Raw genomic sequence first — 25,232 nt, 5'->3', positions numbered from 1 at the left:
CATAATTTGAAGAAATTTGGTAGAGGACTATAAGATGTCTCTACATACCAAATTTGATAGCCCTAGGCCCAATGATTATCGACAAGAAGATTTTGAAAGTTTTCACAATATAGGCCTTATATAAGCATATGGTCAATTTTGTGACACCCGGGGCAGGGTCAATTTTGACCACAGGAGCATAATCTTAAAAAAATTGGTAATGGACTATTAGATGTCTCTACATACCAAATTTGACAGCCCTAGGCCCAATGGTCATGTACTAGAAGATTTTGAAAGTTTTCACAAAATAGGCCTTATATAAGCATATGTTCAATTTTGTGACCCCCGGGCAGGGCTTTTCATCCTTATATAACAGAGGCCGATATTCGGCTCCTTCCCAATTCTAAAAAGCCTTATTTTTTCCCAACTCTGGCTGAAAGACTTCCCAAAAAAAACGATTGAAATTCCCCTGAAAATCAAAACAATAAACACAGCGGATAGTGTTTTGTAGCCAAGTTACTATTCGGTATAGTTTTACTGGTCTTGTAGATGATTGTAATTTCATTGAAAGCTTCCACGAGCGATAAACAAAGATGAAGGTTTATTTTGCGTAATTGTTGTCTCTGGTATCGATTTTTTCGCTACCAGTTCAGTTCAGGTATTTCCCCACTACCGCTAAGCCGAATTTTAATTGTATTTGTGTACCAGTCTAGAACAGAATATTGCGTAGTACGGGTTTTATTGTCGGTTTTTGCACGAGGGCCGCAAGGGAGGTCACCAGTGTCATCGCTGAATTTTCAGTTTGAAAATGTCACATAATGGTAAATATTACATAATGGTAAAAAAGAGATAACTTTTAGTTTACTGTTCAAAAACTGCTGTTACCTGTTGAAAAGTTTATCTGTTTGAAAATATAGCTGGCCAATCTTTGAAAAGAACATTTCCAGGTCATTAATTCATAACAAAAATAAAGTTCAAACCATTATTGTGACTGTTTAAAATTGATTAAATGATTTACCTGTGATGAAATGCTTTAAAAGTTTTTTTCCCAAAATGGCCATTTATCGCGCTTAAATTTCCCAATTTGCAAGGCTAGGGCTTCTTCCCAATTTCCAGATGAAAAGCCCTGCCGGGGCAGGGTCCAATTTGACCCCAGGGGCATAGTTGTTAGAAATTTGGTAGAGGACTATCAGATGTCTCTACATACCAAATTTGATAGCCCTAGGCCCAATGGTTACGGACGAGAAGATTTTGAAAGTTTTCACAAAATATTCCTTATATAAGCATATGTTTAATTTTGTGACCACCGGGGCAGGGTCAAATTTGACCCCAGGGGCATAATTTGAATAAATTATGTAGAGGACTATGAGATATGTCTATATACCAAATTTGATAGACCTAGGCCCTATGGTTATGGACGAGAAGATTTTGAAAGTTTTCACAAAATAGGCCTTATATAAGCATATGTTCAATTTTGTGACCACTGGGGCAGGGTCAAATTTGACCCCAGGGGTATAATTTGAAGAAATTTGGTAGAGGACTATTAGATGTCTCTACATACCAAAGTTGATAGCCCTAGGCCCAATGGTTATGGTCAAGAAGTTTTTGAAAGTTTTCACAAAATAGGCCTTATATAAGCATATGTTCAATTTTGTGACCCCCGGGACAGGGTCAACTTTGATACCAGGGGCATAATTCGAAGAAATTTGGTAGAGGACTATTAGATGTCTCTACATACCGAATTTGATAGCCCTAGGCCTAATGGTTATAGATGAGGAGATTTTCAAAGTTTTCACAAAATAGGCCATATATAAGCATATGTTCAATTTTGTGACCCACGGAGCAGGGTCAAATTTGACCCCAGGGGCATAATTTGAAGAAATTTGGTAGAGGACTATTAGATGTCTCTATATAAGAAATTTGATAGCCCTAGGCCCAATGATTATGGACGAGAAGATTTTGAAAGTTTTCACAAAATAGGCCTTATATAAGCATATGTTCAATTTTGTGACCCCCTCAGCAGGGTCAAATTTGACCCCAGGGACATAATTTGAAGAAATTTGGTAGAGGACTTTAAGATGTCACTACATACCAAATTTGATAGACCTAGGCCCAAAGGTTATGGACGAGAAGATTTTGAAAGTTTTCACAAAATAGGCCTTATATAAGCATATGTTCAATTTTGTGACCCCCAGGGCAGGGTCATGTTTGACCCCAGGGGCATAATTTGAATAATTTGGTAGAATTTATTACATGTCTCTACATACCAAATTTGATAGCCCTAGGTCTAATGGTTATGGACGAGAAAATTTTGAAAGTTTTCACAAAATAGGCCTTATATAAGCATATGTTCAATTTTGTGACCCCCGGGGCAGGGTCAAATTTGAACCCAGGAGCATAATTTGAAGAAATTTGGTAAAAGACTATTAGATGTCTCTACATACCGAATTTGATAGCCCTTGGCCTAATGGTTACAGATGAGGAGATTTTCAAAGTTTTCACAAAATAGGCCTTATATAAGCATATGTTCAATTTTGTGACCCACAGAGCAGGGTCAAATTTGACCCCAGCGCCATAATTTGAATATATTTGGTAGAGAACTATTAAATGTCTCTATATAACAAATTTGATAGCCCTAGGCCCAATGGTTATGGAAGAGAAGATATTGAAAATTTTCACAAAATAGGCCTTATATAAGCATATGTTAAATTTTGTGACCCCCGGGGCAGAGTCAAATTTGACCCCAGGGGCATAATTTGAAAAAATGAGGTAGAGGACTATTAGATGTCTCTACATACCAAATTTGATAGACCTAGGCTCAATGGTTATGGACGAGAAGATTTTGAAAATTTTCACAAAATAGGCCTTATATAAGCATATGTTCAATTTTGTGACCCCCGGGGCAGGGTCAAATTTGACCCCAGGAGCATAATTTGAAGTAATTTGGTAGAGGACTATTTTATATCTACATACCAAATTTGATAGCCCTAGGCGCAATGGTTACGGACGAGAAGATTTTGACAGTTTTCACAAAATAGGCCTTTTATAAGCATATGTTCAATTTTGTGACCCCCGGGGCAGGGTCAAATTTGACCCCAGGAGCATTATTTGAAGAAATTTGGTAGAGGACTGTTTTATGTCTCTACATACCAAATTAAATCCGTAAAACAAAAAAGTGTCTTTGTGTCGTATGAACGAATCTGTACTAAACCTAGATTAACATCGTAAATCGAATAATTCTTGTCGCGGGTGTCAAAGTACAGTTGATATTCAAACGCATTATTTTTCTCTTTCCGGGATATTGCTTTAGTATGTTGATGCTGCATTAACAAATATAAGTGTATATAAGTGAAAACACAAACAATAAACAACGGTTGGGATAGGCACCTATAAATTGTACGATGCCCATGATATCACTTTAAAACATGAAACTAATAACTATGAAAGTGGCGTAAATCTAGGTTTCTATGCTTCACAAATGAACATGTAGATGTATATCTATTCACTTGATCCGCCGCGTACGTATGCGGCGGATTCACTCCGCGAAAGTACGCGAGGTTGATACAGGCTCGGCGTCGTTGCGCGGAACCATGCCGAGTGCCGCGGCGATTCGCCGCGTGAACACACGATTTGGCCGCCGCATACTAATAATCTTGCCGTGGCGTAGCCGCGGATAATGTTTGTTCCGCCTTGGCTGTACTGTATATTTAGGATATTTCTTACAGAAATTCCTTAAAGCAAACAGCGCAGACCCTGATGAGATGCCGCATGTTTGTTTTCTAGACGCTAGGCATAAATGGGTTAAAATGAACCGGAATTAAAAATGATGTATAGGTTGAAATTAAATAATTAACACAATATTTAAAGACTTTTGCATATGGACAAGTAGACATATTAATATTTAATAATATATATAGTAATTTCCACACCCCTTAAACTGATTTTGCTATCTCTAACAAAAAGAACAAAGGTGAACTGCAGAGCAGAAATCCTTACCTTCCTATGAAAGAACAGTTTTGGCCATTTCGACTGGAATAGAAAAGTGTGCATGTAACAAACAGAATCATTGAATATATAGTTTGACAATGACTATCTTACAATGCATCATTAATGTGAAATTCAAGTTCATATGTTAAAGGAAGAAAAGCAGGATGTAAATTCAGTTGTATCAATTATGTTGTTCTTAATAAGTATCCATTCTAACTAAATAGCTGTTAATATCTGTATTGTCTCAATTATAATGTACTTTATCTATAATTTCTGCATGAATACTACATTATAGACATTTTTCACTGTTGAATAAAATTGTGTCATTGTGTCGTATGAACAAATCTTCATGTAAACTACATTTGGACTCAAATCGTACATCAAATCATTTCTGTCTTCCGTTGTCAAAACACCTATATACTGTTTGATTCCAATAATGTCGCTTTAATGGAATTACCATTTGTATTCATTTGCTTCTTAATATTAAATCACGTAAACTTGTTTTATTAGTAGCACAGCCCCATTAATAATTTTATTTAGGACTGCCCTTGGAATTTGTTCACGTCATTATGTCATTATGGATTTTTGTGACGTCATACGACCGACTTTCCCAGTTGTAATCTACATGCATAGGTCATTGGGTTTATAACGTTCCATTTTATTTATATTTTCTCTCTGATAGGCGTTTCTTGTTTGATTTAATTATTTTTAATTTGTTTAGCAGTCACATAAACAACCAAGCTATGTAATATGGAATTTTTACACCCATTATTGCTGCTTCTTCCTGTATTTGCGTGATGATTATCTGAGATATTAACTCTATGATTCTACATTCTCAAATCTTTTCTATAAAGAAGGAATGTAGTTGACCATTGTTAATAGTTTTATTTGATCGTTCGTCAAAAAGTTGTAATTCTGTTACTCTTGTATCTTCAATGCAATTGAGTAATTAAATAGTAATTGAATTGAATGCGTTTTAATTCCCTTTTATTACTGTTTAATTTGAGTTACAATGCTATGACGTTAAATTTTATTTACACTTAAATGTATTATGAATATTGCTGGGCCAAGTGTGAGGTTGAGCGCTCTATAACCAGGTTTAAACCCCCAATGCTTTGCATTGACCGTTCCAAGGCGGTGACCCCAGCTTTATTCATATTTTGTGTTTATGTTGGTTTGTATTGTGCTGTATTGTGCTGTTTTGTACTGTTTGGGCAATCGGTCACTTGCCTTAAATAAAGGACCAACTAATTGTTTTCAATGAAAATTCAATACTGCTCCAGCAGCTGGAGTTTCACTTCTTTATACTGTATATATAAATAACATAATAGTTATTTGATCTTAAATAATAAAGTTTAATGTATAATATTTTTAATTTTTTGAGCTAATTACTTGCTGATTTACTTACATTAATAAAAGCATTTTAGAATTGTTATGTAAAATTGTCTACAAAACACAGTGCCAATTTCCCATACTTGTAACTAAAATATTGTTTCCATGTTATTAACTACAATTATCAAAACCTCAGAAAAATATAACATGAATATTTGGAAGACATGGAAAATGCACATGCCTAGTGCAACAAAAATACTGTGCAAGCTTTTCATGATCATGTTTATTTTCCTTATTTACATCATGGTCGGATAGAACAAGGATGTAAACAAATGAACATATTATTATGCTTCTACAAAAATTCAATGATGAATGAAATCTAAATTGTGATATTAATCAATAAAACACATCCCACTTTTGCTGTTTAAAGAATTTTTTGTTCAAAGAATTAATGTGTCAAACAATAAACCAAGTCAAGGAATACAAACCAATTCATAGAAATACATTTTAACGCTTCTAGCCCTAGGTCTACAACAGCCAAAATAAAAATGCCAAACATTCTTGCCTTGTACCACTTACCTGGTTGGAGTCATTTGAAGGAATAGTTGAGCCATCGCTTGTTAAACCAGCCTTTTCACGGTAATCTGCCAGGTTAAAAAAATCATCAACAGCATCCAGCAGATCCAAACTTGGTGGACGATTAGCATTTGTTTCCGAAGATTGACCCTTAAATGAACTTACTCCCACATTATTTTTGAGTGCATGGATTTCAACATTCATATAGTCAATATCATCATCCATGTTTTGTTTTGAACTTGTAGAACCTGACTCAACCTGACCACTTATACTGATTTCCTCATTTAAACGTTTTTCAATAACACCATTGTTGTTGCTTTGGTCTACTTTGGACTGTGGCAAGTAGCCATCTCTCACACTTGCTAATACCTCCACATAGGCAGAGGGCACATAAAACTCGCTTTCTGGTGAATTTGGCCGACAAACACATAACCATTCTTTTGAATCGGAATTCAGCAAATAAAATATTTCACCCTCTTCCATGTGGATCTGTTCTTTATGGTCATCCTCATATTGGTAGGCATACAGTACCTTTACTCTTGGAAACTTGTCAAGGGTAAAATTTAATGCAGGCCCTGCCATGAGTGCATGGATTTCAACATTCATATAGTCAATATCATCATCCATGTTTTGTTTTGAACTTGTAGAACCTGACTCAACCTGACCACTTATACTGATTTCCTCATTTAAACGTTTTTCAATAACACCATTGTTGTTGCTTTGGTCTACTTTGGACTGTGGCAAGTAGCCATCTCTCACACTTGCTAATACCTCCACATAGGCAGAGGGCACATAAAACTCGCTTTCTGGTGAATTTGGCCGACAAACACATAACCATTCTTTTGAATCGGAATTCAGCAAATAAAATATTTCACCCTCTTCCATGTGGATCTGTTCTTTATGGTCATCCTCATATTGGTAGGCATACAGTACCTTTACTCTTGGAAACTTGTCAAGGGTAAAATTTAATGCAGGCCCTGCCATGTTAACAATTACAAAAATAATGTGTAATTCCTTGCTATTCAGTGGTGTCAATTACATTTGTATCTCATATTTAAGAGTATCGCTCATTTCAGGTCATATGAATCAGTTATTAGGTTCGTTTGATTCTTGATTCAGCAAATAAAATATTTCACCCTCTTCCATGTGGATCTGTTCTTTATGGTCATCCTCATATTGGTAGGCATATAGTACCTTTACTCTTGGAAACATGTCATGGGTAAAATTAAATGCAGGTTGTGCCATGTTGTTGTTGTTGTAGTTGAAAGTTTCCCCCGTTGACTTTGTGAGGTACCCAAGGTGTAGAGCTGTAGTTCTGCCCTTGGTAGTTTGAGGTTGGCGGCCTCTGGTTGTGTCTGATGATGTCTCACAGAATGAGTCCTCACAAGAAATCACATAGTTATAGTGATAACAACTACATGTTAACAATTACAAAAAAATGTTGAATGCCTTGCTATTCAGTGGTGTCACTAACATTTGTATTCATTTTTGTGAATATTGCCCATCTCAGGTCATATAAATCAGTTACTTGGTTCGTTTGATTCTTCAAAGTAACTTTCCGGCGTAATTTTATCTAATGCGGAAGAAGTACGATTTTGAGTCGTCGAAATGTCAACATGCAAAAAAGATACATTACAATTGACCTTATCGCAACATCCGGGCACTTGCGTCAGTTAGAGTTACATGCCCCTTGACGACGGTGAAAACAAAAGCGCTGTCGCCATTTTATTTGCATTGAAATATTTAACACTGCTCGCAATTTTCTTAAGTTAAGGCACATCTTCGCGACCATTTTTTAGAATAAAAATACCCAGATATAGAAATTCTTTCATAAGAAATTTAATTTAATGGACGAACACAAATAAGGATGAAAACAAACAACCAATAAATTTTAAATATATGCAACATATAGTAGCTGATTTGAACCTCTATATTTGTTACCTTATTACCTTGTTACGTATTAAATAAATTCTCATGATAAATGTTATTGCTTTTATTTAATTCACACCAATTTCGACACTTTTTGTTTCCGCATGTTAGGTATTTGAATGCCCCTTTCTTCATCACAAACCGATTATCTCGTTATGATCGGATACTGTCCAGACAAAGAAAACACGGTGTCATAAAGCCAGCTGGGGACCTATACTTGGGGCTCTGCATAAACCACATGTGGTCATTAAACACAATTTATGATACCTCTATGTCATCTCTTGTCATACTGAGCAGTCATTTAAGCCAAATTTTTAATGCCGAAATAATTGAATGTACAGTTGCTTTATAAAACACGTTGACACCTTAAATAAACATTTAATTAAATTAAATGCAATATTTTTCATTTGATTGTTTGCATCAGTCTAAAAATCGTGTAAGCCTTTGTATTCTGTTGTTTAATTGCCCCTTTGTTTTGCATAATCCGATTATCTCGTTTTGATCAAATATTGTCCAAACTTAACTGACAAAAAGGTGTCATAAACCACACTGGGTGGTCCAGACAGTGTCATTTAACACGATAGATGCCACCATGTCTCCTCTTTCTGGTAGTATTAAGCAGTCATTTGGATGAATAATCAACGCCGATGTACTTAACAGTTGCTTATATTAGATATGTGACATATGGTCAAATATAAAGTCATATCCAATTTAGATTATCAGAAATTTACACCGTAAAGATACTAGCCCGATTAATTTATTTAAGTATTTAATAATTATAAAATTTACGTAAAAAACAAGTAACGTATTTAGCGTGTATCAGTTAATTAAAAAGACGTCATTCCGTATTAAGATTTAATGTTACGACAATAAACGATCGACATCATAAAAACGAAATTACGTTTGACAGCAACGGGGGTAAATAATGTTTTAAAAACAAATATTTATACAGATATATGTGTGTTAATTTTAATATTTGTCACTCGTACTCATAACAATGAACACAACTAAGGCTTTCAGTAAGTCATGTACCAGATGTCCCTATGTATTTTACAGCTTCACATTAGCATGATAAATTGACATAGTAGAAATATAATTATAATGTTTGGAGATTAATGAACCCTGAAAAGAACGACAATACTCATTACATCAACATCTACAACAGGCTTGGCGAAATTGCCGGTCCGCCGGTCCTGACCGGCAGATTTCAATTTGGTCCGGCAGGTTTAACAAGAATGTCGGTCCTGGTGACCGGCAAAATGTGAAATGATTGCAAACAAATCTTTTTTTTTCAAGTTGAAAATTCGAAGAGCAAATCGCTTACTACATCATGAAAATGAAATCGCTCGTTGTTTTGATGTTTGCTGTAGGTTTGTTACGTACAATTAGCAAATCCAACTTGTTACACAACACCTACTTTAAACTCGTTTGCAAAATCGCCAACTGCGTTCTAACAAAAAAGATCTTGATAGCTTTTACATATTTTTTGAGTAGGATAAGGACAATAAAATATGGTATCGTGATCAACACAACCATATGCATACGCCATTTTTCATAAGTGTAAAGAGTACAGTGCATTATGGGGCAGAGCTTTCATTGGACGAGCGAATTTAAATTTAGATTGAATGCAATACGATACATGTACAAAGAAATGTTTTTATTGCATCATATGCAGTGCCATGTAAAAAAACGTGCTTCCCGGGGACTTTCTGATACTGGTCAAAATGAAAATGAATCTCTGTTAACAATTACACTGCGTTAGCATGTAAATAAATCGTCTTTTTTATTTAATTAATTACTAGTAAACGTTCTGAAAAATGAAATGCCTTAATCATTAAATGTCAGGTAACGTGTTTTGTACTGTGCGCAGTATATTTTAACAGCCGCTCCAAACTGCAATCATATTAAAGTAAGAATGTTTAAATCGTTTCGAAATACTTAAATTTGATAATTATTCGGCTTGCACATACGTTATTGAAATTATCGCACCGAACCGTTCTAATAGGGAATACATGTAATAAAAACTGACACGCGAATTTTTCACAACATGATTGACATTACACAACCGATTAACACCAATTAGCTGCCAGTGTAACCTCTAAGCGATTAAAATCAATTTAACGGCCGGTTGAATAAAGAGATCAAGATGTGATCGCTGCCATTTTTGAATTTTCTAGTTAAGTTGTTGTTGCTTTACGGTCCGGCTAAATTTTCTCCGGACCGGCACATTTTCTGAAATGCCTGTCCGGATGACCGGCAGATTTTTTCTAATTTCGCCATGCCTGCTACAAGGATACTCCCATTATTACAGAATAAACGAATTTACCCGATGTCTCAGTGAGAAAGTTAATCATGAATGTCGCCGTACTCGATCATCGGCCACTTGGTCGGGTCATTTTTCCAACATCCAGCTTGCAATTTGCATGGACATTCATTAAGTCCAATTAGTTTTATTTTCTGATCATATCGGGCTTTCGAAGTGCAATCTAACCCTTCATAATAGTCAAAAGTCATTTTAAACACCAATTACAGGACATTTAATTACCTATCGACTTCCCAATAGGAATGCAATTGACAAAATATCAGCAGAGGTGCTCAATCAGCGTAGTAAATCGTCCGTATCTAGGGCATTGTTTTCACCGTCGCTAAGGGACTGCCCTTTTTGTGACGTCATCGCGATAAGGTCAATTGTATTTGTCTAGTAGAGAGCTAATCTCGTGTGCAAAATATACTTTCACTGTTGCAGATCGTGACTTAAATCAATTCTTTGCTGGTCAGCCTCTTTTTTAAGTGATAATAAAGTGAGTATTGTCATATTTCACAAGTTTCACTATAAATACGGAAGTAGACACTTATTAATTTCTTGTGACTAAGAACATATGTTTGTTGTGAGAATAGATATTTTTTAACAAACCGGTTGGTCAAAACGGTCAATATAAGCACTGGCTAAGTTTTAATTACCTCATGAGCATTTTCCAGTATACTTTTTTATTTAATCTACATGCAACAAGTTTCGATACACTAACTCGACGAACGGAAAGTGCTTATAATTGTTTATATAATTAACAAACTCACAGGGCTCCACATTTTAGCCATTCCGATAGCAGAGTTGTCGTTCGTGCAACATACATGTGAATATAATGAATCGCAGTGTAAGAGAGTGGCACAGATGCTGTGCAACGGTTTCTTAAAATGCAGTGTTGTAAAAATGTTTGATTCATTTTTCTGTTGTTCGGAACTGATTGATGTATTATAAACAGGAACTTGGTATTTTAAGTTTATTCTCAAGGTTCTTGTTAACTAGCAGTACCGGTATGTACTTTAGTAATTTTATTCCTACCATTTAATTTCAACTTTATCGGTATATAGCTAAGGAACGGTTAATATTCCAACAACTAAGTAACCAATACTCTTACCCTGTTGCTATCTTACGGTTCATATTGTCAAGAGACCTTGAAAACAATCTATTTACAGAAATGAAGAAACTTAAAAGACAATTTCGCAGTTCAATCAGGCGTGAACATGCACGACGAATCACACAAGACCAAGAGAATATTATGAATGCACATAGCGGCGACAAAAAAATATTCTACAGGCTAATTAATAGACAACGCAAAACAAAATCATGTAATATAGATGATTTGAATGTAAATGGAATGCAGCACACTGGTTTAAATGAAATTCTGCGCGGTTTTCAGACGCAGTTTTCCTCTCTTGCAACAAAAACGGAGAATACACAGTTCGACAGCATATATCATGAAACTGTTCATAATGAACTAATACATATCAAGGACTTAGTGAAGGATCGAGATGTTAATATAATAACTGAAAAAGAACTTTAAAAAGCGATGAAAAGCATTAAACAATGGTAAATCTGCCGACTTCTATGGACTGACAATCGAAAGTATCCTAAAAGGGTGAAAAAATCTTCACAACGTACTGTTACACTTGCTGAACTCTATGTAGAAACTAGGGGCAATCCCAACATGCCTTAAGATTGGACTATTAACACCTTTTTCAAAAACAAGGGAGATCGCTCTGATGTTTGTAACTTCCGGGGAATCACAGTCCTACCAGTGGTAGAGAAGATACTAGAACTGGTGATCAGAAACCGAATTGCACCTATCCTCAGCGAAAAACAGAGTTCATACCAGCGAGGCTTCACACCGAACACCTCGCCGCTGCACGCTGCCCTGATAGTGGAGGAAGTATCAAGAGAAGGCAAGGATAGTGGTGAGCCTCTGAACCTGATCTTCCTTGATGCAAAAGCTGCCTTCGATGTTGTTGATCATAGCCACCTACTTCGAAGGGTATATCATGCTGGAATAACTGACAGGCACTGGTCAATCATACAGAGTATCCATACAGACGCCAGAAGTGTAGTCAAATGGAACGGAGAGTTGTCAGAGCCTTTCAACATGAATCAAGGAGTGCGTCAGAGAGGGGTACTCAGTACAGAACTGTATAAAGTCTATATAGACCCACTCTTACACCGTTTGGAATCCGCAGATCTGGGATGCTCGATAGGAACTATTTAGTGCAATGAAAGTGCGTGTGCAGATGATATTACTATTCATGCCAAATCCCCATCAGATGCCGAAATTCTCATAAGTATGGCTGAGGACTTTTCAAAATGTGAAAGATATATTCTGCAACCAAAGAAAACTGAAGCTCTTTTAGTACTCCCATCTGGGAAAACAAAACATGAAGATAATGACTTTTCAATATATGACAATGCAATCACAAAGTCTTCCTGTAGTACACATCTGGGACTGTTCCGAGCAACCACACTGAAAGAAACTGCCGAACATAATGTTAATAATAACATCCAAAAGGCAAGACGGGCTGGTTATAGCTTCATGTCAAGTGGACTCCATGGAGTAGGAGGACTAAATGCACGATCAGCACTGCACGCTATCAAAATGTTTGTCAGTCCCATCTTGATGTACGGATTGGAAATCTCACTGCCAAATCAAGGCCTTCTGTACAAGTTAGAGCTGGCACAAAAGCGATTAAATAAACAACTGTTTATGCTTCACATAAACACTCCTGATGTTGCCATCTACTTGTTGAGTGGACTTCTTCCAATTGAAGCTATGATCCATAAAAGTGCCATTGTTACCTTCAACTCAGTGTGTCTACAGAAAAAATGATGCGGTTGAAAGGCGTCTAGCCCTACGTCAAGTTAATGTAAAATCTGCAAAAAGTGCAAGTTGGTTTATAGAAGTACAACAGATGTTTGGAAAATATGATCTAGGGAATGCAGAAGAAATAGTAGAAATCCCTGTGGACAAACCAATTTGGAAAAAGAGAGTTAAAACTGCTATCTATAGGCACTGGCAAGACCTGATACTTACAAAAGCATTAAACACGAGTAAACTACGACATCTAAACTTACAACATGTAGCCATAGGAAGACCCCACCCTCTGCTACAGATACCTGCATGATCATCTTGGGAAGCAAATAGAGCCCTAGTAAAGCTAAAACTGATGACAGGAACATACACTCTTCAGAGCACCAGAGCGCGTTTCAACAAAAGTGAGGTTGACCCAACTTGTTGCATAATTTTATGCAACTGTGCAGAGGAGACGATGTTACATTTTTTGCTCGAGTGCACTGTTCTTGATATAGTGCGAAAACCAATCCTGAGTGATATTAAATATGAAGTTAACCTCCTATCACGTAAAGCTACAAAGCTATGGGATGAACACTCATTAGAGGAACAGGTCAACATTAGCATCGATTGTACTTCACTGTACAAATGTGATAGAATGCAGGCAGAGAGGCTAGAAGGTGTCGAGTTTCAATGTAAAAGACTCATATTCTCCTTACATAATGAACGGTATAGACATTTAAAGTTGTCTGATAAAACCTCTAAAACTAAACTCCCATGTTAATAAAATTGCATCCAAGACCCCCCCCCCTAACATGATAGGAGTGTGAAGAAAAGTGTTAAGATTATATGTGTAAACTGGTGCTTAATAATATTTGGTGTTGGAAAAGATTGACGTGACGAGCAATCGTGACGGTTCACCTATACTGGTGGAGAAGACAAAGAGATAACAGATAACAGTAGCGTAACTTCCGGTTTTTTTCTGCTGTTAGGTCACCCAGGTAGGGGGAGCCACGGGACCCATATACCAGACGGTACCGCATGACTACACCACGCAGGCCTGGATAGCCTGTCTTTGCTGCTTCTGGTCCACCGGTCTTCTGGCGATCTTGAAAGCTAGTGAAGTAAGTTTGGTCTACTGGAGATCTTTAGAGCTAGTGAAATATGTCTAATCTACTGGCGATATTTAACGCTTGTGAAGTAAGTCTGGCTTTAAGGAGATTGTAGAAGCAAGTGAAGTAAATATGGTCTTCTGGCGATCATGAAATTAAGTCTAGTATACTGGTAATATTTAACGAAAGTGAATTAAGTCAGTTCTTCTCGACAAAATTTGAGAAGTAAATCTGGTCGTCTGGCGATCTTGAAAGCAAGTGGAACTAATCTGGTCATCTTGCGATCTTGAAAGCAAGTAAAATAAAGCTGGTTCTCTGGATATCTTAAAAGAGTTTGCGTTTAATTACTTAAATTTTCACAAATGCTGTTAGTTGATTATGATTATGTTTTGATGAGAGTAGCTGATTATCGCCATTCATTACAGACCGTCTTCGAGGGACAGGCAATGAAAAAACAATTTGTGAAACAGACAGTAGACTAGGCGCCACCATTGCCATCAATAAGAACTACCTCGAACAAACTTTTAACTACATTCCACTGGTGACGGTACGTTTTATTCTAATAATACGTTTAATGCTTTAAGTTTCAGGAATGTGTTGACCCTACATGACCTGTATGGGAATGTATTGATCCAAAATAAAATATCATATCCATATCGTTAATATTTTCTATCAACTGACATTATTGGTTTACTGCACATTTTCCTCTGCAAATGTGTATTGATGCCCTCTTATAAGGATTGATGGGGTTGATGCATGGTTACCGAATATAGGTCAAAAGCTTTCACGGACAATATCCTTCGTACCATGGTCACGCAGGAACATCGGAGGACGTTACCCCAGGGTTAAAATTCAAGCCCGCCTGAATGACAGACAAGTCAGAGCGGTGGAAAATTCGGTTCAGTCTTTGATTATAAGGATTTGAATATCGTTGTTCAAAATTGCCCGAGTCTGTGATATCGCTGCGAATAATGAACAGAGATGATAAGCTCGAACGCGTTTATAAAAAGCACATTTTCACTCTTTAAGGTTAAGCTGTTGTTTGAATATGAACGTTTCACATACTTCCACTGATCCACACATCGAAAGTTTTACCACTTTTAATAATAAAAAAACACAATTTTTGATTATACTTTGCGGATTTCTTGCTATTTGATAAAAAAAGGCTCTTGTTGACTGTAAATCAAACATGCATTTAGATGAAACATTACAAGATTAAGCAGTCTCAGATACTTGAATAATAATTTAGGAACGTCCTCAACAACACGTGGTGAAGTGAAATTTTGTATTTCGTAACGTTTTTGATAGGATCATTATTAGGTTCAATGTGGAATTAGCTATTGTTGAAATAAACATTCTGACCAATTTTTACTAAGCTGGATTCATTAATAATGTGTCTTCTTCAATAACGACAATGTTGTTACAAGATTCGGCCTGGTGATCTAGTGTTACCTTATATTACCCAGATTCAAACTTGGGCTACAGATTTTTAATATAAACATGCTGTTTAAGTGTATGTGACCTATTCCATTCTCTCAGTATTTAATGGCGTGTTGAAACCATTTTCTTAGTTTAACTTATTTAACTTTTTTGGAGGATGACATAGACACGATGTCAATTAAGTATTACCGGGGAGTGACAGTTTGAGTTCATAAAGGGAAATATTTCAATTGCATACATTTAATCGTTACAATATCACAAGATCGTCTGAACACATTAAGATCATGTGTCACTGAATCTAAATATTTAAAAGTGTGAACTCTTTCTGATCTTTGTTAATTATTTTATCTCGTATGCGATACTTTAAATTTAAACACAGAGCACATAACATTATCATAAACATAACATTTTCTATACAGGTGTGCGCTCCAGGATGGAAGAATGTCTATTTCGAATCGACCCAAAACACCAACCAAATGATCGGGGCATGTTACAAATTGAATCCATCTTTGCAATCAATCCGGTGTGATCGTACCGATGCCCCACCATACGCCATCTTTACTTTCGACAAACTGCTGTTAGTATTTTAGTTTGAAACCTTTTAATTTTAGCGAATTCAGGTCGAACTTTTTCGCATTTATATCATCTATGCGAACGACACGTATATATTGCCATTTCATTCAATAGGTACTGTTGGCCATTCTGGGCGGGTCAAAACCACCAAACAGACGCCAAAACCAACTATTGTATATACACGTATGCCGAAGCCGGAATTTCTGCGACTTATTCACTGGTAAAGACATTTATTAATACGTCTGCCAACTTATTGCTGAGTTTGAGCTCTTTCTTTGTTTGAAATTTTTTAAAGTATTGTGTTTTCCAATCTTACAATCAAAATAAAATGTTTTTTGTTTTAAATAAATAATCAGCCGTGTTTATACTTTGAATCTTAACAATACGTTTTCAGTCCATCTTGTTTCATTACTTGTTTACCACTTAAAATATCTCAATACAATAGTATGTATTTACTCATCGTGGCTTTTTATTATACACACGCTTGCTCAAACATTACCATGGAATATATAACTATTAATATAGTTGCTACTGTTTCTTTTAAACTTTAAAATATTTATTTGTCGTGTAAAGGATGGCCAAAACGAAGTAATCGGTGCTCCTGGAATCTACTTTTAGTTTAAACATATTTATTTCAAACAATGCACTTATGTTTACATATAATTACAACAATGTTTATAAAACGTACATGTTCGAATAGGATAGGAACGAAAGACAAAGTCTTATAGAGTTCTTCTCCCTATACAATAATAGTTTTATGTTGTCAAGCGAACATAATCGGATGTACATGATTTAAACAATAATAACATAATGGTAAAAAAAGAAATACTCCGTATATATAGTTTCAAGTGTGCAACACAGATAACGGATTGACACGTGGACAATGTAGGAGAGAAAGTACCAGAGGTTTGGAAAGAAAGGAGATGTTTTGAAAGGCTTCCTGTGTGAAAGGGGAGAAGAAGGGTTTAGAGTCGTTCTGCAGCATATTACGAATCAAATCGCTTACTCATGTGAATGAATTTATGAACTGCATCAGCTATTTTAGTATTGATTAAGTAGTCACGAGTGGTGTCTCCATATAATATAGTTTCAATGGAGGGGAAGGAATACATCAATATTGAGTTTATAAGTTCACCGCGAATATGCTCATACTGAGTGCATTCCAGAAAGTAATGCGACGTCGTTTTATGAAGTCCGCATATACATAGCGAAGAGGAAATAATATTGCGTCTGAAGACATGGTCATTTAAGGCGCTACACTTTGTTCTTAAGCGCGTGTGTAACATTTGAGGGCGTCTTTCACCGTAGGAAAATAATGGATTTGGAATCGGTCGATCTGTGTTAATAAGTCCCTTGAAGGAATGGATTGATTCAGCGTTCTTTACGTCATCGGGAAGATTATTTCATTCAGATACAGTAGATGGTAAGAACGAATTCGAAAACAGTGATGTTCGCGCTTGAATTGTTTGGAGATTAGACGCATTTCTTAATGAGTAATTGCTACGCGATCCAACTGTTGCGGGTAGAAAGGATTGTAAGTAGTTTGGTACATTGCCAGAGTACATTTTTATACATTAATATTTATTTATGTTTGCGTCTTCGTTGACTTATAGTTTCCCATCCTAACTCATTATATAGATCTTCTAATGAGACTAAACGCGTGCAACCAGATACTATTCGCGCTGCTTCGGTTTGGATTTTGTTAAGTTCATCTTTTTGATATTGCGTACAATTATCGAATACAGCATCTGAGTATTCCAAGATTGGTCTTATAAACGATACATATATTTTCTCCAGAGTCTTTCTATCAAGCATTATTTTTAATTTACGCATTATATGAATTCGTGTCCAAGCCTTTTCCTTTATGAAAGATATATGCGCATGCCAGGTACAGTCATTTTAAATAAAGACACCTAAATGTTTATGGACATCAACATAGGTATATTTATATTCTGCATAGTCAATGGGGGATGGGATAGTTGATTTATTTTGCGGGATATGAGCATTGATTCCGATTTTGATGGGTTGAAACATACCAACCATTTATCAGCCCAGCTGGATATTTTATCAATGTCTGACTGCAGTAAGGCTGCAGTTTCGTTTGGCGAGTTAACTACCATAAATAGGCTGGTATCATCAGCGAACAAATGAATGTGTGCTTGTATGTCAACGATGATGTCATTAATATACACAAGAAACATAAGAGGCCCTAAGATAGAGCCTTAATGGACACCGGCGAGAATCTCGATAGGGGCTGAATGCGCTACCGGTAATATTACTTTTTGTTTACGATCAGAGAGATAATTAGCCAGCAAAGATAATATATTTCCTCGAATTCCTGCTTGTTGTAGTTTAAACAATACACCTTTATGCCATACTGTATAAAAAGCTTTACTAATATAAAAAACAACAACTCTGACTTCAGTCATTGTCTAAGGCTCTGCAAAATGTATTATAAATATAAGTTAACTGATTGGCAGTCGAGTCACCTGGCAAAAATCCAGAATGAGTTGGTGCAAAGACTGAGTTCGAAGGAAGAAAATTAAAGATGTGTTTATGTAATATCCTCTCAAAGACCTTCTCGATAGTGGTAAGAAGTAATATGGGTCGATAATTGAAGTTAAGGATGGGTCTCCTTTTTTTGAAGATCGGACACACATTTGCGATTTTCCAACAAGAAGGCATTTTGCACTTTTGGAGAGGTGCGTATTTATAAAGCACCTACCCTTTCCAAGACATTGAATTCAATAGTAAGGACTATCCTTGAAACGGTTTTATTTCTGAGAGTGCAAACAATTGTTGGCCTCATTTCAACTTGTCTTACAATCTGTGACTAACCAAAGTTTAACTCTCTGAGTAATTGGATTGCAATTAAAATTAGTTTAGATTTCTATATTGCTCACATATTTCAATTATATTGCTATCCTGTTTATATGTATTTCCACGTGTCTATTTTGTGATTAAAAAGTGGTGCGGCTTTCAACTGATTTTATCCCTTAATGCTTTGCATTTACCGTTTCGAGGGACGATATAGCTATAATTGCTGTTCATGTTTTAAACTTTTGTTGTATGGCTTGTCCTGTATGGCATAGGCAATATGAAATTGCCTTAACTGTTTAATCTAGTAGCAACACTGCTCACTTTGAATTTATACAACATTTTCGTTCAAATACATTACCACTCTGTCCACAGTTAACATCCATTTTGAAACAAATATGTTCAAATTTATTAAATTTCTTAATAGTTAAAACAAACCATATTAAGAAAGCTTGCCATGTTTAGTTCAAAATGCTTTAAAATAAGAGAAAATGTCACAAATATGTAGTAAACAATAATAATACATTTCTGACAAAGAAACTGAGGTAAGAATTATGTAATTATTGTTATATTTGTTTAACTATACGCATGCCATTTTGTGATCACTAAGTATTACCTCATCCATGTGACATTCGCATGAAATATGTTCACGAAATATGTGTATTTCTTGTTTATTTAAATTAACCGTTCTTTAAAATGATTTGTGTTGTTTGTGTATATCAGTTTATTTTATATGTATGTAAATGGCGAGCTTCACATGCTTAAATCAAAATAAGCAATTATGTTCTGTTCGGTTTGATCTTAAAATGATAAGACATTATATGGTCCGACCAGGAACAAGTTGAAACCACTAATCACGAGTATGTTTCTTTAACAAACACAATGTCTTGTTGTAAACATTAATCCTTTAGTGTGTATAGCCAAAACAAATGTCATAGACACAGAATGGCTTGCTTAGTGCTTAAATTGAACAATCAAAAGAATTGTGTTCAGTGGTTTTGTCACATGTTTCAGTTGTTTTCTCAGAATTTCAAAAGATTACATTTTTCTCCTTTTTATTGCGGTGGTAAACAGATGATTGTGTGCATGTCTACAACGCTATAATACTATTTCTTTCTTGGGTGTTTTGTGTACGGTTTAGTTTGGTCAACCCATATGCTTTCTGCTATCACTATAGATTCACGACGCATTGTATGCTTTATGTTCAGAAAATTGACACCAATACCGACTGTGAAGTAAGACAAGGAGATTAAGTACTTTGTATGAACATATACGGAAATACTGATTGTATTGCTTCAGGAGGATTAAAGCTTGCACAACACAACAAAGTGTACAACTATAAATTTGAAGAAACAAACGACACCACTTATTAAGGTAATAGTTCTTCTTAATATTATTTGTAAAATGTGTCATTCTTGCAGGAAATTATAAAATATTCATTTAAATGTCAGAAAACTTGAAGTTACGTTTTGAAATTTCTTTCTGTGTTTCATATGCCAAATGGTTCAAAAACACGGGGCTTAGTTATCGATAGTATTTGAGATGATTTCTTGTCGCAAGCTTCACAATCTTGAATCAGAAAACTTTGAATATGACTGAAATACGTTATTTAGTGCAAAATGTTGGATATACAGGTATGGGATATTTGTAACAAACAACATGCTTGAGTATTCAATAAACGCATCATGCAATTTAAACAAATCAATAATGAAGCAGGTATTTGCCATTTTTTAAATTATACATCTTTGATTTATATAATTATATTGTTTGTATTTGTCAAAATCTACATAATCTTGTGATATTTTTTGGCGCGTTCACATACAGTCGAGGTGAAGCTTTGGTACTTACGTTCTTGTTATTTCAGTTATTATTAATGTTTAATCTTTCAGAAATTATTTGGATTTATTTTACCTATTAAAATTCATTTTGTGACATCAATCAGTTCGTATAAGTAATGTTTTAGTTACATAAGTATTGAAATAGTTGACAAACATTCTTTCAAATTGACATTATTAGGATATTCAGTCGCCACTGGTTATTTTCTTGCGCCTCAACGTGAAATGATAGCAGTTGGTGTTCCCAACCGTTATGAGTCACAGGACGGCCATTTTGGACAGGTGTGTATACAAAACGAAACAAGTTTATTTACATCAAATATTTGAATTCATTTCCTAATATATTGTTATCAATAAAATAAACTTTTTTCTTCTTTAAAAAGTATTAATGTATTGCATAAAATACTCCACCTATTATAAACAATATACTGTGTTTCACAATCAAGGGAGCTGTTTTTAGCAATATTTAATTAAAACTTTACTTTTTTTAATTACTTGTCAAAATATTAGGTTAAATAAATATGTTATCCGATCTATTGTAACGATTTGGTAAAAATAAACACAAACAGAATCACATATTTATAATGAAGTAAACTTCAAAAACATTTTTTTTACAATTTTAAGAAGAATTAAACTGTTTATCAAATATTTTCCAAACAAACACTTAATATTCAATATCCTTGGTCTTTTGTTGTGAATGTGTTCACAGTGTTAACAAAAGTTTCTTTTTGAGTGATATCGCTATTACAGAATGCTTTTTAATTTAAAACGTGAATACAAGTTGTTTTTCTTACTGATATTCTTTTAATCCAATAGCATATATATGCTAGCTTACAGTTTAGAAACAACAAGTAAAACAATATGGGCCGAAATACCAAATATATAATCGATATATATGACCAGAGAATACCAAAGAATAGGAAGAGAAACCGAAGAAAACCATAATTTTGTTGTTAATTCCAAACCGTATCAAAATCGTTTAGAATGATTAAAACAAATTTAAATAAAAAGAAGTTTTAAAATGGGATAAAATAATGCAATTATGAAACTTTCTTAGAAATACCACAAGCAGAATGGCGATATTAAATGCTGTAATCGTGTCGATAGCAGTTTTTTTTACACGCCCTTTCAAAATAACGGGGTTAATATGGGAACTCATGCGGCGTGCGGGAGATTTAAACATTTAAAATCCGATCATCATAAAACTTGATGATAATTTTGGCCATTTTCCGTTCCGATTTTAAATAAAAAACGCTTAAATTGGATCGTCATACAACATGAATTGTTTGTGAGGTTGATATATAAAACATTTTACTTTTTTGTAGGCCGATAACCAGGAAGATCTTCTGAAGCACTTATGAATTACGGCAGTTGAATTATCACATTTTACCAAATCATTTTATCCGCGCCTCAACGCAAGTTACTGTACTCAAATCACCAACAAACTTTGTCACTTGTACAAGGGATTATTTTGTGATATGTTGGCAGTTTTGCTTAAATTTTAAGTTTTTGTTTGTCTTTTAGGTAGAGGTTGTGAGACTCGATGGCTCAGAATTATCGAAGGTTGATATTTTGCGGTTTGGACTATCGCGAACCGTACGTTATCTTTGTTTGCGTGTTTGTTAATTTTTTTTTTGCTGTATTTAAAAGTAATTCAATCAGAAGTTTTCAGTCAAAGTCTTTAGTGTTTGTTTATATGTTTGCCAGTTACTAAAAACTTTTCACGAAAAGCAACTAAAATGTATTTAAATGCAATGATTCAGAGTTTAACAAACACATCGCTATACACATGTGGCAGTCGTTTCGTAGTCCAAAACGAGTTTGTTTTGTAACATGTGCTTTACAGCAGTATTTAAAGACACAGTTCCGTCATTCAAATGTGGTATCAGCTGTATCTTGCACCAACTCCTGTAATTCAGCAAACACGTCTTTTTGGGGAAATAACCACTCAGGAGAGAATACCGATGCACTCGAAAACCGATCTTTGCACACAATCCGTTGAGTTTGAATAAACATACTTTGATAAAGGAAAAGGCTGATTAAACAATGCCTTTGCAAACGGTATTTTCCTCAATGTTTTCAGTGTGCGGGTATACCGGTAGTCACCGAGGTATCTAGAAATCAACGTGGAACAAAGTATGGGGCAGTAGTGGCTGCTGTAGATATTGACAACAACGGAACACATGAACTTCTTATCGGAGCCCCACTGTACACGAGCAAATATCCAGATGAGGGACGAGTCTTCATCTATACATCAGGCGACAATGTAAAGAGATTTGGGTTCAGTTATGCCCCGTTTAATAATGTACTTTTGTATCCACTAGGAAAATTAAACCAAGTTTATGCTTACAGTAGGCGAATACACAAACGAGCTTTGTATCGCTTAAAATTAAGCCCCGAGATTAAGAAATATACAATAAATGGTATTGCGTAGTTAATAATATGCGAAACAGTGTGGCCTATTCATTATGGTTTTCGTTCTTTTATTATGTATCAATACTTGTGTGTAGATAATTATATAATACAATCTTATAATCTAACGTTGTTTATTGATTGTGTTAATGTTAATAAGTTCCCAAGTGTTTCATATACAGCATCAAGAAATGTGCGGACCGGTGGGGATTCTTTCGGCCGGTGCAAAGGAAGGCTTCAATTGGCGACATTGACAGAGACAACTATACTGGTTTGTCTATGACATTTACAATATCTTAAGAACTTTCAGTTGTGCCCTCTTATGATATTTTCTACAGAATGGCGAATGCTTATACATCATTTGCTTTATATTCCCACCACTACTTTATTTGACATTTAGCAAAAGATAGTGCAACACAGCAAATAGTATGCCGAGGTCACGATCACATTCTTGACGATATTGCTGTGTCGTTCACGACGTTCACACGAATACAATACCAGCATATATCATCGTAATCAGCATAAACATATGCGTATAATGTATTGCAGATATTTACCAGTAAGAGTAAAGGAAACATGACATACGAAACATTTGGATGAGCTCAATACAAATATTTATGTAGCTTAACAAAATGCACACGCGTCTAAGTCTGTGTATATTTGTATCGGAAAAGAAGAGACATTTAACACTTATAATCAAAATGATTTTGTGTATATGACTGTTATTATACATATATAACTGTTATGTGCATATTTTCTACAAATATTGCATTACATTATGTTTTTATTTGTTCAAATTGTATATGTATATGCTTGCAGTCTTGAAATAATTTATTTTTGCAGACTTTGCAGTCGGTGCCCCTTACGAAGAAGATGGTAGAGGTGCTGTGTACATTTACATGGGCATTTTAAATTTCAAACTTCGGACATCAGGATATCCGGACATGTATTCCCAAAGACTTCCTGGTATTCAGTTTGGCAGAGAATTATTATAAGTTTTAAAAGAAACACTCTTCAGAAAATAATATATTGTGTAGAGATTTATTATGTATTTAAATCATTTTAAGATGTATTTAAAACAATGTCATCGCTAACAGCAGTCATAACAGTTATCCTTTTTATGTTGGGTATATTAAATCAACACTGTCCATATACGGTCTGTATTGTTAAGTATTTCTCGATTTAAAAATACCATGCAATAAATCATAATACATCAAATGTAATACTAATGTTGACGATTAATACATGCGTTGCAATTCGTGTGTGTAATCAACAAGTATTATATCGAAATGAATTATTTAAATGTAATATATCTTGCGATACACGGCCATAAAACACTAAACCATCGTGCATCGATGTGTTCAATTTCAGGAAAGATGTTCGACTCTGGTATTCGTGGATTTGGATGGAGTATTTATGGAGATCACGACATCGATGAGAATTCCTTCCCAGGTACATGCTAATTACATAACTGTAACAAATAGAGTTTTTTTGTGCGATGCGCATATGCAGTATCTCTCGTACTCATTTGCACAACTTACCACAACACATAACCGTCCATCTTCAATTTGAATTCCTTGAGAGAAAGGGTAACAGTTTATCTATTAGTTTATACACATTTTTGCTTGCTACATTCCAATTACAAGGTGCATTTGAGGAGCATGCATTCGTGAGCTTTACATATTAACATTCCTTTGACAGATTTTGCGGTCGGAGCTTTCAGTTCAGATACTGTTGCAATATTCCGCTCGAGAGCGATTGTTCATCTGAAAGTTAACATCTCCATCTCACCGTCTCCAATACCGCTCAATGCATCTTTACTTCGTTGCTCGATGGACAAAATCAGACTTTGTACAGAAGTCAATGTAACATTTTTTTACGTGAATATTGGAACTGGGAAAGGGACCTTCAACAATTTACGTAAGTTTCTGATATAAAGACACTTTCATACAGTTAATGTTACATTTATCTACAAGAATATTGGAACGTGGGAAGAGAAATTCAACGATTTGCGTTAAGTTGGTTGGGGTTTAAAGCAAGCGGCAAGTACTTCGTACTGGTAAATGGTAATTTTTGGTACGACAATATTTGTTCTAAAGTAAAGTTTCGTTACGTGCAAGATTGTT

At 35.2% G+C, this 25,232-nt stretch overlaps 2 protein-coding genes across 18 annotated transcripts in view; one reads left to right on the top strand and one right to left on the bottom strand.

Annotated features, from left to right (window-relative positions):
• The window catches only part of LOC127863836 (uncharacterized), a 71,911-nt gene extending 61,251 nt beyond the window's left edge, over positions 1-10,660 (bottom strand). Inside the window, exons 1-3 of the mRNA XM_052403492.1 lie at positions 10,349-10,660; positions 5,878-7,254; positions 3,976-4,008 (exon numbers count right to left, since the gene is read on the bottom strand). Coding sequence (XP_052259452.1) covers positions 3,976-4,008; positions 5,878-6,858 — 1,014 coding nt within the window. The 5' untranslated portion in view covers positions 6,859-7,254; positions 10,349-10,660. The remainder of the gene's footprint in view (positions 1-3,975; positions 4,009-5,877; positions 7,255-10,348) is intronic.
• Positions 1-25,232, top strand: part of LOC127863837 (integrin alpha-V-like) — a 212,646-nt gene that overhangs the window by 173,648 nt on the left and 13,766 nt on the right. The window contains exons 1-6 of one of the 17 annotated variants that reach the window (XM_052403493.1): positions 22,222-22,290; positions 22,778-22,960; positions 23,289-23,377; positions 23,950-24,072; positions 24,478-24,558; positions 24,808-25,026. The exons of 13 other annotated variants lie outside the window; for them this stretch is intronic. In XM_052403493.1, the coding sequence (XP_052259453.1) occupies positions 22,878-22,960; positions 23,289-23,377; positions 23,950-24,072; positions 24,478-24,558; positions 24,808-25,026 (595 nt within the window). In that variant the 5' untranslated portion in view covers positions 22,222-22,290; positions 22,778-22,877. Of the gene's footprint in view, positions 1-22,221; positions 22,291-22,777; positions 22,961-23,288; positions 23,378-23,949; positions 24,073-24,477; positions 24,559-24,807; positions 25,027-25,232 lie in introns of those variants that run through there. 3 more of the 17 variants (XM_052403508.1, XM_052403507.1, XM_052403509.1) reach the window with 3 other exon arrangements.

Source organism: Dreissena polymorpha, unplaced genomic scaffold (genome assembly GCF_020536995.1).
Source record: "Dreissena polymorpha isolate Duluth1 unplaced genomic scaffold, UMN_Dpol_1.0 chrUn046, whole genome shotgun sequence".
NCBI lineage: Eukaryota > Metazoa > Mollusca > Bivalvia > Myida > Dreissenidae > Dreissena > Dreissena polymorpha.
The sequence above is the reverse complement of the archived record's forward strand: the minus strand, read 5'-3'. Positions and strand labels throughout refer to the sequence as shown.